The sequence below is a fragment of the Loa loa genome (assembly GCF_000183805.2).
Source record: "Loa loa unplaced genomic scaffold supercont3.149, whole genome shotgun sequence".
NCBI lineage: Eukaryota > Metazoa > Nematoda > Chromadorea > Rhabditida > Onchocercidae > Loa > Loa loa.
Genome location: NW_018108329.1, coordinates 35,389 through 51,700, shown reverse-complemented (window position 1 = coordinate 51,700; position 16,312 = coordinate 35,389). Strand labels below are relative to the sequence as shown.

Here is a 16,312-nt window from a genome sequence, read left to right as displayed (position 1 = left end):
GTGTGCTTAATTGATCGGTCCTAATAATATATTATGTCGGTCCGGTCTGTGAGTTCTTTTTCTTTTTTTTTTTTCAACGGTAGAAGGGGTTCCTATTGAAATATTCTCATATTAATATTCATTATATCTAGCTTCAAATTTTTCTGTATGTCAGATGAATGCTCAATCGATCTCGAACAAGTTGAGAAGTTAGGAAAAGCACTGCATAAGTGGGATTGCTCGCAATGTACTTACAAAAATTGGCCTAACGTTAAGCACTGCACGATGTGTGGTACACCAAAAGATTATGTTTCTGTGGGGATTGGTAACGACATCATTGATCAGGATTTTCGTGGTTTGCTTTGTTAAAGTTATATTTATAGCAGTTTTGAAATATTATGGTGCTTCCCTAAAGATGCAGCTGTACTGAGTCAAATTAATTGCCGTCACGTTTTGTCTTTTACGTAATTTTTAGGTTCTGCATCAAGTAAAATTAGGAAAACTGAAAACAGAAATAATCTCCTGAACATAATTATGCTTCCACATATGAAATAGTTGGAATCCTTTTTTTAAGGAGAAGGCGATATTGCAGCATGCCGTCCTTCTAACAAGGAAGAAACTTATGACCTTTCAAAACATGCGGAAAAAACTGTGAAAGGTTTATAATTGAAAATTACTGTTTTTCCCTTTTTAGTATAGGTACCTTCTACACAATGTTTGTGGAAGTACGCTACAAATTATCGCAGGTCACAATCTTTAGCACAGATTTTATTTGAAGTTTCTGTGCATAATTTTCCGATGATATGATATTCGAGCTTTGCACACGATAATGCGTTCTATCAAGTTTACTGAAGAAGTAGAATTCATGTCATCTCTTGTTAAGAGCCATTATAATTTCCGTGAATGTCGGTATTTTAGATTTTGCTGAGGGAGGAAGTGAAGACCATCATGGAATTGGAAAAGCAGCTAATGTAAATTTAAATAAACGGATTACCCTTCTCGATATCTACCTTTCTCATCTAAATAAATCAGTAAGTTACCAAACTCACAGTTTTATGGTATATCTCTTTTTTGACTGACTGTTTTTATTTGCGTATTCTTTGAAAGAAACTATAGGTTGATACGGGTTGTGCATCATTTCTGGAAACATGTGCTGAAATTCTTCGAGAAAGCAGTGATGCTGAAGCCAAGCTCATTCATTACATTTATCATTATGGCGAAGGCAATCGAAGAATCAGTGGCTTTGAGGTTAATTTTTTATATTCTCCAACACAGTATAGTGCTTTCCGTGTTATTTCTGTTGCATATCTACTATTCGGGCAAAACTGAATAACGGATTCTTAATCTTACGTCTTGTGCTGTTTATCAGCAAAATCACCATCACCAGGATTCTTGGTTTATCGGAAACGTTCCTTCCCGGTATGATACGACTATAAACAGAACAAACCAATGCTTATGAAACAGTTCCTATCATAATGCGCTTCTACATCCATTGTTCGAGTCGCATGAGATTTCCATAGCCAGTATGTGACTGTGTTATTTTGCACTAACTGAAACTCTCAAAGTTTCTGAGGTGTATTACTTCTCGCGTGTTACTACCCGGTCTTTACCTTATGAAGTGTCCAAGTTGAGGTTCGTGAGAATTTTCTTTTTTCACTTGCGGAAACTTTTTGCTGCAAACAGAGTTCTGTACTTGGTTCTTACCATTTGTGCTACATTATTCTTTTCGGTTTACCGTAGTAATTGCAACTTCCGACTCTTTCAATTTGTCATAATCATAGCATTTTCAGGCTATGTTGTTGAACGATGTTGACGAAGAGAATGCATTAACAGTTGTCAATCGTTCAATTATTGATATCATTCGAAACAAGAACAGCAGAATTTTAGCAAGTGTTCCAAGATTTTTCATAGATTCCTTATCTTGCACAGTTGCAATCCCAGGATTAGGTATGTATCAATTTTGTTCGTGCCCGAAAAACCAAACATTTGCTTTTATAAGTAGATCATGTCACCTACATCGTTTGTGCTAAGAGTTTCATTTTTTTTTTTTTTGGTAATCATAGATTGGCTCATGTTGTGCAAGTTTTTTTTCCAGCTTATCTCTTTTATGGATTCTTTTGTTCCTGACAGTTGTTGCTCTCTGGGTTGCGGGTGTGAATGCTCCTCTTACTTTCAAAAAAAGTGAAGAACTGCACTATAGTTGTCACATTTTTAAAATTATCACATTATTATTATCATTTTTTTCTTTTTTCTTTTTTTTTTTTTTTTTTTTTTTTTTTTTTGGTAGCAAATGATGACTGTTCTGACGAAATTCACAAGAAAATACGCGAAAGTATGTACGAAGATTATGATATGACGCGTGTCGCCAACAATAATGCCTTGTTCACTCTACCAAATGGTGATTTTTAATCTTTTATGAATATGTAGCCACTATTTTTTGCTGATATATTGCTGTACAACCATGCTATTTTGTTGGAGGAGAAGGTTGACCCTTGAAATGTTATGGCTATTTTCGGGAAGGAACACCTTCATAACACTGAACTACTATGGTAGGGTTGCATTCGCAACAGTAGGTAGTTGTCTTTATTTTAGGTGGTCTGGTTAAATTCTTAGTAAGTTGGTTTATCTAAATATAAAGAAGTTTTACCAAAGATTTTTCAGCGATTTATGATTTGCGACCATGGGTAGTTTCCGGTGAAAATAATCTACGCGTCCTCATGGATCTCGACGATCGTCGTAAGATTTTAAATATTATGGTTGTTTACTGTAAACGAGTCTACTATAATGCACACGTGAGAATTTTTTTAGTTTTTACTACCAACTACTTCGAAGTTGGAAAATGAAAACCAAAAATTATCTAAGAAATTTTGGTATATTTTATCTCACAATATACATATTTTAGAAGTTCTTGATACGGTGTGTTGCATGGATGCACACTCTCTGGCAGGATTAACAGGCTGTCAGACTTATGCACCAGTATTATTGCGAAATCGTGGAGGGGGGCACAGTCTTGTGGATGCAGTTTCACAGGTTTATATATATACATATATATGTATATATATACTTATTTATTTATTCATTTATTTATTTATTTAATTACAATTTATAATTTTGTCCAGTCATGAAGTTGAGATATCTGTTGTGGCAAACTGATAATAGATTGATATAGAGAATTATTTTAACCTGAGATACTCACTGATATTACTTTGCAAGCTTCTTAAAAGTTTAGAGTTATTCCTTTCCAGGCATTGTGGGGTGTAATTGACAAAAGTAATACACTTCGTGATGCACTGTACCACACACTATATGCAATGGAAACTAAGTAAGTCTATTTAAATTGAATTTTCCTCGTGGTTTTTCTATCACATTTTTATTTTGTTGACTAATTCTAATTTTATCAAGAATTGCGCTTATTTTTTGAATTGAAATATGGGTATAAAACAGCTCTTCATTCTTCTTGCAAGTTTTTTTAGCTTTCGAGGTCGATGGGCAACTTCTTTGATGAAACTGGGACTAAATTTTGATATTTGGATGATGCAACGTCACTGGTCAAATATCGTTGAATGTAGTGACCCTGGATTCCCATTAGAACAGGTGTTTGCAATTTTCCTTTTTTTTTTTATGACAGAATTGAAAATATTTCTAGGTTTTGGTTACACTTGTTTAATTCAGCCGTCTATGTCATAATAATATTTCAGATTCACATACTCGTTTTGGCACAGGTATTAAATCGTCCAATCATTGTATTCCCTATTGAATCGTCAAAATTAAACCCATTCCCCGCTCGAGATGGACGTCCTGGTGGTTGGAAACATCCGGTTGAAGGGTTTTACCCACAACTACCTGGTCTGAACAATTACAGATTATGCCCACCTTTGTTACTTGGCTATACCAATGGAAATTTTTATGCACTTGTATTACCTCCACGTCCTGTTGTTGGTTAGTTTCGCTAGTTTATTGTTCCACTGTACTATCCCAAATGTTAAAAAAAATTTCAATCTATTCATTTTTTGGTCTTTTTTTCCATAATGAATAGAACTGCAACATAATGCTACCTTTTGGAAAGGTTCCAATAACTTTAGTACATATGAAATTGGGAAAACTAGCTTACTAGAGTGTTTCATGATTTAGGACGAGTAGATACAGGTCGTCCATCACGCATTTATCGCTACATACGCTGTCCACCGTATCCTCTTACGGAATATGTGCAGTTTGTGATGGATGCAAAAGAGGCAGAAGATTTCATTAAGGACAACATTGTTGTTGATGTGGATTGTAACGGGCAACAATGGATTTATCATTCGACGTTTGGCTCACCTCATGCAAAGAGTGATTTGGGCTTTCTGCTGTGGAGTAAGTCCTTATCTAACGTTTTGAAATAAAATTTTCAGGGTTTTATATACATACTCATTTTGATTTGACTCCATTTTCGTTAGCAATGAAACTAAAACTTAAAAAAAAAAAAAAAAACTGCGATTTCTTCAGAAGATTGGATCAAAGCGCATTTCCCAAAAATAATTCGCGATGACTGTGAGGTAATATTTTTTATGACCTTGATTATTGGATTTATTACACTGCTGTTTGGAACTTGGATTGTTTTTTTAGTTTCTAGACTTTCAAACTTTCTTGCGGTAGATGTTGAAAATTTCTGATGGCGGACCTCATTTTTGTCGTCATGACGTAAAACATTTCTCCTTACTACTTAAGACTAAATTATAACATTTTTAATGCTGCTCTTTCCTATTACTTCATTTAAGTCTAGAGTAATGGAATTTAGCGGCATATTTATAATACAGAATTGATGTTTTTAGGTACAGAATGCGGTTACAGCTTCTGAAGATAGTGCTTCAAAAGTGGGACGGATTGGTGGCAAATCAGCTTAAGAAAGTTACCGTGTAGAATATTAGAATAGTTATGGCTGTACTAGTTTATTGTAACGATTTTGCGTAAAAATATTTACTGATTGGTGGCAGCAGAAACAAGAACTTTTGTTGTCGTCCATCTCAACTGATTCAAAATGCTGACTGAATCCTAAAAAATCTTTTGAAACAATTAATTACAGCGTATTATTTGGATGGTAAATGGATTGAAATTGAATAAATGTAATGGATATACTCTTTGGTGGGAAGGACCAACTGCTGTTATCTTTATTTGATGTCGCTTGTAGTAGGCAGTTGAGTAATGTGCTGCCGGTTCGAAATTGTCATAGAAATTTGCTAATTACAATCATAGAAGTTGTGCTTTCAGTTTTCTTTTCAAATGCTTCCTGCACTCAGTAATTTAGTCATTTTGAATTCCCATTGTTTCATCCATCTTCCACTACTTTTTGAGTATATTTGTGCATTTGTAGCGGGAACTCTAAAACACTCGAACTTTCATATGCAAACTTGAAATTTTAGCGAAAGCAAAACACTCGTGACATTTGACTTTGTTAGTTCATAAAGTTTTTGTCCACGTATTGGGAACTGTTACCCTTTATTTTTCATGAATGTGTGATTATTTTTCATGGATGTATGACGTCTTTCGATAGAATGCTGTTAGTAATTTGACCCATATTAAAATCTTCTGTTGGAAATGAGAATCATTTCTTACAGGTGCATTATATATTGTAATTCTGTACAGTTAGATCTGTTATGGAAGGACAGGTACTGCCTTACTGGGGCGTCTTTTTTTCCAGTACTTTTCTCGGACTGCCAGTAGCGCTGAAGTCCCTCCAATTCCGATTTCGTCCGGAAAGTGGAACTTCATATCGCGCATTGCCTGACGATTTAATGTGCGATGCATAGCTTGCAGGGACGTTCAGCTGCGAATGGTTAATGGGAGAATCATTATGGGTTCGGTTCAGCAGAGTGACTTCTTGATTTTTAAATGCTTACTTTTCATATTCAAATACTATGGGATTAGGACTGAAGTTTTCGAACTGTCAGTAGTTCTTGTATGTTCTGGGCAAATTGGTGGGATGTCTTTTTTTTCAGCTGGAGAGTTTAGAAATTTGCATAAAGTTGAAAAACTCTAAAGAAGGAACGAGACGAAGTGGATTTGCGTAAGGCATTTCCCAAAAGATTTGGAGATGGGTGCAATCATACCACTTGAAACTCTATGTAGTTTCACTTCTGTAGCTTTATTAGGATGAGCAATAAAAGAAGATATATAGCAATACGACAAATTTATATAAATTGCGAACTTTTTATTGCATTGTTACCCGAACTTGTTTACTGCAACATGATCTCTCCACGGAGATATTATAAATGAAAGCCCTAAGGAGGGAAAGGTATCATCCCCTGCTGTTGTGTTTTAATTCCCCCTCCCATAGAAAAACCAATCGATCTGTTAGTCCACTCTTGAAATCTAGACATGAGACAAAATGAAGTTACACTGATAGGTAGTTTAAATCACCTTTTCATCTCATATCATTTCATTCAATAAAAACGCATTTTACTAAACCCACGATTGACATGAATGAAAATCGAGAAATTTAGCCAGTAGTTTCAGCTCTCAAAAAGTGAAGTTCAAAGGTTTTTATCACTAATGGTGAATCTCGCTTCATGAGATGACAAATGATGGTTTGTCTTTGTTTCCCACTTATTAAATGTAGTACACATGAAACCTGTATTTGATGCTTGGGATTTAAATGTGTGTAAGTAACAACCATCTGTCAAAGAGGATATTTGACTGTTTTTAGAGAAGTCATCAACTGTTCCATTTGTTGTCAGCGGAACTGACAATGCTGAGTACTGTGTGCTGTTTTTTTCTGCGCTAAAGAAAATGAGTTAAAGCTTACAAACAGTATTAAATGTTTTCAATGACTTTTTTAAATATTTTACCCTGAAGCTAGTTCACAGGTGTTAGTAGTCCTCTTTCGTTTCTATTAACTAGAAATACAGTGCTCTAAATATTGCTACTTATTAGCAAAATGCTTAGAAACAGAGATACTAATATTCCCTATTTTAGAAATCAAAGAATTATTTCAGGAAGAGTAAGAATTAATTACTTTAGATGATATTATACCATGTCAAAAACATTTTCAAATTACGGAAGAGAACTCCATTTACCCTTTCGACGATAACAATTGTATTCCAGGAGGCATAACTGTAATGTGATTTGGCGGTTTTATCTGGTCGTTAATTCCTGTAAAGGTTAGCTGGAACGGTAGCTGGAATTTCAGAAATAAGTTATTTCAACAGCAAATCAAATTAGCATTACTAATGATTTGTGGACCGACAGACTTCTATCTTGGAACTAAATGGTATGATGTTTCTCAAAAGCAATGATGAAAATAGGAATAACCTTTTAACCAAAAAGATTCCTTATGGTTATCATTGATTTGTAAGGCTCTTTGCACTGGCCTCTGAATGTCATTAACTTCTGAGATGAGATTTTCATATATTTTCCCACTGGTCCACGATCTCTCTGAACAGATAATATTCTGCACATGACTTACACAATGAAATGGAATAAAAATCAAATAATACAGCCACTCACCGTCGCCCATCGGCACCAAATCAATTGAGCCTGACATAGGGCGCAAAATATTTTAAACAGAGTTTCACTAAACCTTTGAATGAAGTAAGAGCGTTCCTCTCCTCCAAAAAGTTGTCTTCTTTACCATATAGGTTCGACATGATATCGTAATCTTTGCTGAGTGGAAAACTCTTCAAAGACGCAACAGAAGGTGATCGATTCTCACTACACTGAAAAACAAACAATCTCTAGTCTTTTCCATTTTTTCTTTAATTGAAAATGAATGCTTTTAGTTCTTAGTAAAGTAACACAAATATCTCATATACAACAGACAAAGCTTCCTGCGAATAATTATTACATTAAGGATAGTTTTCCTATGGGAACTTCAGCTCTTTAATCTAAAACATGCTGTTGCCCGATCTAATTATTATCTTCCTATTGTTCAAAATGAGCCTAGAAATTTGATTTTCTGCTTTGCTTAACAAAAGAAAATTAGTCGAAAAATTTTGTTTTTCACCTTCATCTTAAGAGGAGTAAATTCATTCATATCACTCATGACCGACATTGCTATAGTTGGTTCGTAATAAAGATGAGATTTTTGTACCCGTTGTTCGTTGAATATGCGATGTGATGTGTCCATGAATTTACCGCGGGCAGCTTGAAATAAAAGATTACTTTTTTGAAAAAAAAGGATTTTTCGATGGCAATAAAATATTAAATCATTATTTACCTGAAGAGAAGGTCATCATCTAATCTGAAAGGAACTTCACATAATCATGCAGTCATCACTTTTTTTGAAGCAAAATTATCTGAAAAGCAACATGCCTCTACCAAATTTTTTTGCATGTTGTTGCCTGAGATTGTATAAGAATAAGCCGAAAATGATGAAAACTGTTGATGAAAGGAGTGAGGCAATGAGAAAAGTGATGCTTTCAGTGTTCCAATTTGATGTCATGTATGAGAAACGGTGATTGAATAATGCCAGAAGACTTGCGGAACAATTGGTTGTCGAGTTCTGTGACCTTTTGTCTGTATAAATAGGAGAAAATACAAGAATTAGGAAGCGAGTCAAAATTACGGGAAATTAAATAAATTTTACAAAGTCAGGACAAAGAATTCGTTAAACTGGACAAAAATGAACCTAAAGTGCGTGCCACAGACGGTTCACTTCGTTGGCTCGTTCTGTCAGCAAATTCAACTTCGACAATAGCTCGATATTCCGTAGAAGGTATTAAATTACTTAAATTAGTCATCGAAAATGAACTGTTCAACTGTATCTGAAACACTGCACTTTAACCTCAGAAAATTTGTGATGATTAATATTAATAGTGATATGTGTCGCATGATTCGGAACTATTTCAACTGTTTAAAACTTTTGAGACTTCGTATTTAATCTAATGTGAAGTTACCGTATGGGTGTACTCCTTATCAGTGACATTAGCATATGAAACGAAAAAAGTTTCGGGAGATCTTAAAGAGTTCGGAGCGGTATAATTCCAATGCAGTTGAAGAACGGTATCCGAAACTGGAAAAAAGAAAGTGATATTAAGTTGTGCACTGATTTCGTCATCACTTCCGGGTTCTTGTTCAATCTTAAGCCAATCCGTAGGTGGACCTGATATAACACTCTGATCCAACATTTTCGCTAAAACCCGGAATTGGTATCTGAAATGTAAATTTTTCATAATTTACAAACTTTGCTGCAAATTTGTGTTGCATATTCAACGGTTTATAAATTCAACTTATTAGACTGTATGACTATCATCATTTCAACAATAAAAATGATTTTCTTTGTATGATAAAAATCAGAAGCCAAGGAGTCAATTAACAAGTTTCAAGACCTCAATGTCCCGTAGTAGTGACCTTCAAAATTTTCAACGTTATTTCCCCTCATGTTTGAGACTGTTACAGATCAATGGTTAGCGAAATAATTTACACCTAACTGAAGTCTTCTCTGCTTTTTCTAAATTCCGGGGAAAAAAAACGAAAAAATATCTAACCTATTTCCGAGAAGCAATTCTTTGATAGTAACAGCACGCACATGTCCATCTACCTCACTACCCACAACCCATTTTTTGTCATTACTTTCAGCTCGGAATTCAATTTGAAATGAGGTAATTTTGTTTAGAAATGAATAATTCATGGGCAGTGACCACAGCACTCGCACATTTCTTCCGTAAATGAACGCTCGTGGCATATTCATTGGAAGTTCTTTCAATCCACCCGTTTTCGACCATAGTTCTTTCTCGTCCTTAAAAACTTGTAGTTTAATTTTTCATTTGAAATCAAGGGAAGCAAAAGCAATTTATTTGAAAATCAAGAAGCTTAAACCTTAAACCAAAAAGGTACATAGGAAAAGACCGAACAGAAATTATGAGTTCCCATTACTGCATAACATATGAGTACACTGAAATTGCCTGATGTTCGTAATACAATGTCAGGAAAAAACTCAAGCACTTTAAGCAGCAATGTATTTTTGTACTGAAATTCGTTTTTTGAACATTTAAGTACTTTAAGTTGCAATTTAAACAAACTAAACCCCTTCTTGATACTGCACAGCAGCAGCGTTCTCAGATAGGATATTCTTTATATTATGATTTTCCGCCTCACTGTCTTTCTCATCATGTAAAAGCACTTCTTTCGCTGAAATTTTTTTTAATTTTGAGAATTCAATAGATTTTATGAATCTAAAAAGGAGTAGGATTTCAACTAAAGTAAAGCTCTCATTAATTTAAACAATGATTTACGAATAATTTTTAGGTAGGAACTGGAACGTGTCATGTGATTTGTGTTGTCTGTTACTTCACAAGTGTACCATCCTTCATCTTCCAGTTGTACATCGGAAATTTGCAAACTTGCTGTCCCAACCAAGCGGATACGTTTTTTCCCAATTATTGCCATACGTTTACCATCTGAATTTGATAAATTTGAAAAAATACGAAAAAAAAAGAAAAAAACGAGATGTGGAAAGCGAAGATGAGCAAATATCAAAGACATTAATTCGTTTGAATTTGAAGAAAAAGGATCTCTTTCATTTATTCCTCTCAATTTTAAGATGTAAATCTTTACAGAAATTAATTTTGATTTATAAAAGTATTTGATCTCAGTTGTTATAAATACTTGGAATTCAACAAACCTTTGGTCCAAACGGTCTTGGTCGTTCGCGGTACCACTAAGCAAACCATTTGCGCTGTTTCACCAACTATTTTGGTAGAATTTTCTGGTCCTTGTAAAATTAAATTAATCTGCTGATTGACTCGATTATCAACATACAGATTCATTGCTCGACCTCGTTCCAACCCATTCCCGTATACTTCTGCTTCATCCATCGCTGGGCGTGAAATACACTGTAATATGGTAGCTGAAGCGTTTTGTTACTGAATATGAGGCTGCAAACAGAATGTCCTAACAGATCTCGCGAAAGTATGAACGAACCTGTACACTGCCTGATAATGCAACATTAGAAGTCAATGTGGCATTTATCGGATTTGTGAAAAAATTAGTATGTGGTGGAACACCAAGCTTATCCATTGCATCAATCAATGCAATCCCATTCATATACACCATCGGAATCTCATAATGCAAATTTAGCGCCAAGCAGCTTAGCTGAAATTAGAAAATTTTGGAATGAAGAAGTAATTTTGGCTCAAAATCCCGATGAGTATCTAAAAATAGCTTATGAATGCTATATCCAAAGTAGCAAAACATATAAATGTAATTGTTCTAGAAAACAATCAAACCTAATTTGAAGTATAAACAATGAATCTTGAGTGAAATGACTTAATCCAGAATCACTTTTGATTAAGACCTTTCTCAATATTACAGCAAATTTCAGAAGAATAATGGATGAAAACAAAACGTTTGATAACGATAAAAGAAAAAATCTTTTTCACCTTCCAGCTCTTATCTGCAGCAAGTTGACCCAACATAAGCTGTACATCGGTTGGTGCATGCACTCGTAAGTTGTAATAAACTTTAGGAAATTCAACCGTAGCATGAGAAAACAGCGCCATACTTTCACAAATGTAAATACCAGTATCTGCTTCATTTACTTGTTGAATTTGTAAATTGCCCCAGATTTGATGCAATCGTGTTTTCTCGCTACTCACTGATATTTCTGTTTCTCCAGGATATAGCTATAGATTGATTCAAAAAATGTCAAACATGGAATTCTAATCGTAACAATTCTTTTTTATCTAAATTTAGCATTTCACAAAAAACGGGTCATTCCCCAGTATCATCCCTTTTTTTTCCTCTTATTGTTAAAGCTACTCATTCTCAACATGAAAAGTATGGGAAAGGTTACCCTTGTCCAAATAATCTTTGCGGATGTGACGATACACTCTAGAAGCACTGTTTGTCCCTTGACAACATCAATAATAATGGGTCTTTTGACCGAAGATGATGCTACAGGATAAACAACCATAGGTTCAATGCTACTGTATCTTTTTGGCAGTACCTACATGATGAAAAATAAGATGAAATCATGGCAACACAAAAAAATTCATTCTATCCATATGCACATATCAAGTTCGAATATGCAGCTACTCGTGCACTACTTCAGGTTTGTTCAAGAGATGACCTTATAGAAAACCACTCTCCTTATTCCTTACTGCTTCCTACTTTATACACATTACTGAACCGAAATGATTCGCAAGTATATACGAATGAAATATACTTCGAAATAAAAGCATATAACAGTTACACCACTGTTTAGAAGTAGGAAAAACTGTAAAACTCACCTCTAATTTAACAAAATGCGGTGATTTTCGAGTTTGGTTGGTAAATGTATTACGGACAACACAATAATAACTGCCCGAATCTGATAACTTTGACAAAGGTATTTGCATGCCAGATGATGTTGAGAGATATCTTTCATCGCCTGCAAAATGAATTATGGCTGTAAAAATCCATATTTTTCATGGTATCAGTTCCTATAGTTTTCTCAATTTTTCTCTAATCTGCAAGGATCGGAAATTCGAACACTAATAATAAAAATAACAATAGAGAGAAATTTTATTCTATTGTTCACAAAATAGAAATTTTAATAACCATTTACCCGGCATTCCCAAAAGTTTATCATAGCCCTCTTTTTCGAACGTTATCTCTGGAGGGCCAGGAATAACATCAGGCATTCCTAAGCATGGTAAACGGGCAATCTGTCCTTGAAGTACAGCTACACTCTAAAGAACAAAAAGTTCGTCCCATTACTTACTTATCTTCAATCATCAATAAAATGACAACATGAATCTAATGAAAGGAATTAAAGATGTTTTTGCCATAAAAAGGTTAAATATAGGAGATAAAACCTCCGGCGCAACTTTTTCAAATTTGGTTATCCTGGCACGACGAAATTTTACTGGAGCAGACACAAGACGTGTGTCAATATGTTTTCCGTTAGACAATCGCACGCCTCGTATCAGAGCTGAACACTGATAATCCCCTTCGGTATGATGCTTTCCATTTTGTATTCTCAAGCTATAAATAGAAATCAATTTTAAAATAATCCACAAATACTATAACATCAGCAAAAAAACTCGCCCTTCACAATGCTCTTAAATTGTCTATATTATTTTTCTGTCGATTTCTGAAACTGACTTCACTCAGCTTATGTAATCACAGATGAAAAAATTACGTAGGACCATCGACAAGCAATTCGTTGCGCACATTTTCATTTTGGAGTTCGCTGATGCGTACACCGTCCCTGATCCAATGTACATCGACCATTGTAGCTCCACGCCAACCAGGCTCTATTTGACACGACATAACAGCAGCTTTACGCTTAACCAGATAATACTGATCTGCATGTAGTATTAATCGCGGTAATTTGAAGATTCCTAAATTATGGCGTGATCAATCCTATGAGTTTATAACATGTTTTAACTAATTAAATTTACTCTTGATCCATGGGATGACGGTTAATCTGCTGAGTTTCATAACCGCTGTTAGATAGATATATATATATATGTAGAAAGGAAGTCTTTTTTTTCTAACATAGGAGTTTATATTATCAGTGTGCATGAAAACAGCTTCAAACTATCATTTTTCACCAAATATCTCAATTGCTGTAAATATCTAGAGCTTTATCAAAATCATTCCGGCCTTCAAGTCTGAATTTACTACTTTTTGCACTTCAAATCAGCAAATTCCAGGAAGATGAATGCTTGTATAAAAATTTATACGAAACAAACTTACTATTCTCTGAAAAAGCAAGAAACATCTGGTTTATTGATAGCAGAATTACTGAATAATATTTGTACATCAGGCGGCACATCGAGGTAAAGGATGCAGAATAGGTGAAAAACAGATTGAAATTTATGGACAATATAATGTGTTGTTTGATTCCGTTGTTTCCTCTTGTTCCACGAATGAATTCATCTTTGCCGATCGTTTCAAGTTTTCACAACAATTTTTAATAATCGGTCTTGCGTCATCTTTCCATCGAATGTAAATTTCCTACATTAGAGTAGTTTGGAAAAAAGATTAGTTCGTTGTATTATACACAATAAAAGCGAACTGATTCGACGATAAAAGGTGGGTGAACTTTAACTTCTGCAAGAAATTTTATGTTTGTTTTGTCTTTTCTATCATCATGCCATCCATGAATTGATCGATTTACCGATTTCATCAATAAAACCGTTAGTCATGAGTTGTCATTTTAAAAGATAAGCAATGCCGTATGAAAATCAGGCAAATTGTTGATTCCATTAACAAGGAAAAGAATATTTTAGAAAATTTTCAGCACTGGACAAAAGAGAAATGATGAGAGTATTTCCCTTTCCGAACAATAGAGTGGAATACAATTACTGGCAGTGCCACGTGGTCCACGACTTTGAAATTTCGGGAGGAAATTCCACAAAAAGTACAGCGCTTACAAAATGCGTTCATCGAGTAGCCACCAACTTTAATCAATGAAATTAGCATTTCCACACAAGATAAGCAATTTCACATAAATCAAAGGAACCGTTGATAGCAGGTGTATCTATTTAACAACGCCTTCCATTTGCTGAAAATGCGTTATGTGGAAGGAAGCCAAAGAACACCTTAGGCAACCCAACGAAATGACAAAGCAGAATGATATTGGAGTCCGCAGTAACTTAATATAATTTGATATCTTCGACTTAGTTGCAAATATAAATTCAAATGCAATTTGAATAATGTGGAAGAAAAATGATTTCCCGACTGTGGAAATGAAGATTTCTTTCATTATGATAAATGATAAAAAGATATTAGACATCTTAGGATGAGAAGGAAAAATGCCCACCCAGTACGCCCATGAAGCGAGTGACAAACACTTCGGTTATAAAAAAAGAGGTATAAATGTTGAATGGCTCATTTTTACGCTTTTTCGTTTTTACGCATTTTAAGACCAAATTATTGTGCTCCATCAAATGTTCATTATTTCCCAGTAAAGATATCCCTGATTTTCAGGATTTAAAATTTTTCAAGAAAATGGAGAAATTTTTTTGAAGATCAAATTAATTTAAGTTTAACAAAAGGTTGACTTCAGAATGTTTCTAAGAAAAAAGGTGTGAATAAGGGAAAGTGAATAAACAGTGCAAAGTGGTGATTTAGAGTCCAGGAAGTTAGAAGTGCATGTGATGGCGATTGTGGATTTCGTAGACAATTTTTATCGGAAGCTTTTTTTTTTGAAGTTTTAAATCCACAAGAAGAAGTAGTTTATCCACAAACAAAAGGAGTAATTCATTCTTTCGGAAATGCCTTGGTTTTATAAATTAAAAATTTTTAACCATCTGACATCGTGATGAATATTTTGTATGAAATATTCAACTCAAAAGTGAAAACCTGAATTTCAAAATGTAAACTGTTCAGTTGTTTGTATGACTGCTACTGATAAATACAAACAAATATCTAGTAGGGTAACAAGAAAAAAATGAGTGAATTCCACACCGAATTCTGCATTATGTATAAGGCATTGAAAGAGGATCGATGTAAAAACTGAAGTAATGTAACGCTTATTATCTAGTACAAGTAGCATAAAAATCCAGATAATTTTATTTTCAAAATATTAGCTATTCAGCAAACTTGACATCTTTGCTGACAAAATACATTTATTTAACCTACAGCTGCGTTAAAACGATACTGAAAGATTTGGATGGAAGTACGATGTGATCTTTCAGGAGAAAACTAAAGCTTCTTCGAAATAATTTCATCAAAGAAAAAAATGCGGGGAAGCAGGTGGAAAATGCAGGGAAAGCAAGATTTCAAAGGATTTTCAACATCGACTTCAAACACATATAACCAATATAATGGTCTTTCAAAGTTCATTTATTATCATTTCTGTACAAATGAAACAAAAAAAAGATCAAAAATGTATGCATTGCATGAATTGCATGAACACTCCTTTATATTGCTACTTTTTTTCCCATTATCATCTTCCCTTTCATCGTCCTTTCACCTTAGCTCATTTAGTCTAAACTATCTTTAAACTTGGTACAAAGTAGTTTTCCATTATTTAGAAAGTTGTAGTAAAGAATATTTTAAGAATTTGAAAATTGTAATGGATTAACTCACAAGCGAAACTACCTGATGAAGTTGTGTGCTACAAAGTATTCGATAATGCCTGCTGCATACTGCACAATGAGAAGATAATTCAGTAGAGAAGGCGGCATTAAAACGACAACCCTTAGAAACACAAAAAGTAAGTATTCGCTCACATTTAATATACTAAAATTTCAAAAGATGAGTTTCAAAAGAAAACAGTGAAAAAATCATTACCATATGCTTCAATTAAGAAGTATAAACCCTTCTGTTAAATTTATAAAATGAATGCATTTACTGAACCAAGTATGAAAATATTTCGAGAAATGTGAGAGAGAAGAGATAGGAGGTAGAACGATATAGAAAACTT

The 16,312-nt window shown here is 34.2% G+C and overlaps 3 protein-coding genes across 3 annotated transcripts in view; 1 reads left to right on the top strand and 2 right to left on the bottom strand.

The window, feature by feature from the left end:
* Positions 1–4,862, top strand: part of LOAG_17904 (Zn-finger in Ran binding protein) — a gene marked incomplete at both ends in the record, with an annotated part of 5,319 nt that extends 457 nt beyond the window's left edge. Inside the window, 14 exons of the mRNA XM_020450569.1 lie at positions 155–334; positions 554–637; positions 898–1,010; positions 1,096–1,227; positions 1,770–1,926; positions 2,267–2,377; positions 2,641–2,715; positions 2,882–3,009; positions 3,225–3,301; positions 3,453–3,573; positions 3,678–3,918; positions 4,111–4,332; positions 4,465–4,514; positions 4,791–4,862. Of these exons, the coding sequence (XP_020305731.1) occupies positions 155–334; positions 554–637; positions 898–1,010; positions 1,096–1,227; positions 1,770–1,926; positions 2,267–2,377; positions 2,641–2,715; positions 2,882–3,009; positions 3,225–3,301; positions 3,453–3,573; positions 3,678–3,918; positions 4,111–4,332; positions 4,465–4,514; positions 4,791–4,862 (1,763 nt within the window). The remainder of the gene's footprint in view (positions 1–154; positions 335–553; positions 638–897; positions 1,011–1,095; positions 1,228–1,769; positions 1,927–2,266; positions 2,378–2,640; positions 2,716–2,881; positions 3,010–3,224; positions 3,302–3,452; positions 3,574–3,677; positions 3,919–4,110; positions 4,333–4,464; positions 4,515–4,790) is intronic.
* A 422-nt stretch (positions 4,863–5,284) lies between these two features.
* LOAG_06864 (hypothetical protein) lies at positions 5,285–5,763 on the bottom strand (the record flags this gene model as incomplete). The annotated part of the gene is made up of 2 exons (XM_003142400.1): positions 5,285–5,337; positions 5,637–5,763. The coding sequence occupies 2 exons, from the start codon at positions 5,761–5,763 to the stop codon at positions 5,285–5,287; spliced, it is 180 nt and encodes a 59-aa protein (XP_003142448.1).
* Positions 5,764–7,027: 1,264 nt separating this feature from the next.
* LOAG_06863 (hypothetical protein) lies at positions 7,028–13,745 on the bottom strand (the record flags this gene model as incomplete). The annotated part of the gene is made up of 18 exons (XM_020447267.1): positions 13,636–13,745; positions 13,076–13,277; positions 12,750–12,918; positions 12,500–12,623; positions 12,183–12,322; positions 11,747–11,899; positions 11,334–11,576; positions 10,876–11,046; positions 10,577–10,787; positions 10,188–10,352; positions 9,980–10,083; positions 9,441–9,691; positions 8,850–9,105; positions 8,582–8,717; positions 7,958–8,097; positions 7,535–7,670; positions 7,267–7,389; positions 7,028–7,107 (listed from the first exon to the last, which is right to left on the bottom strand). Exons 1-18 carry the CDS (start codon positions 13,712–13,714, stop codon positions 7,028–7,030), a joined length of 2,883 nt encoding a protein of 960 aa, XP_020302485.1. The 5' UTR covers positions 13,715–13,745.
* Between the last annotated feature and the right edge of the window lie 2,567 nt (positions 13,746–16,312).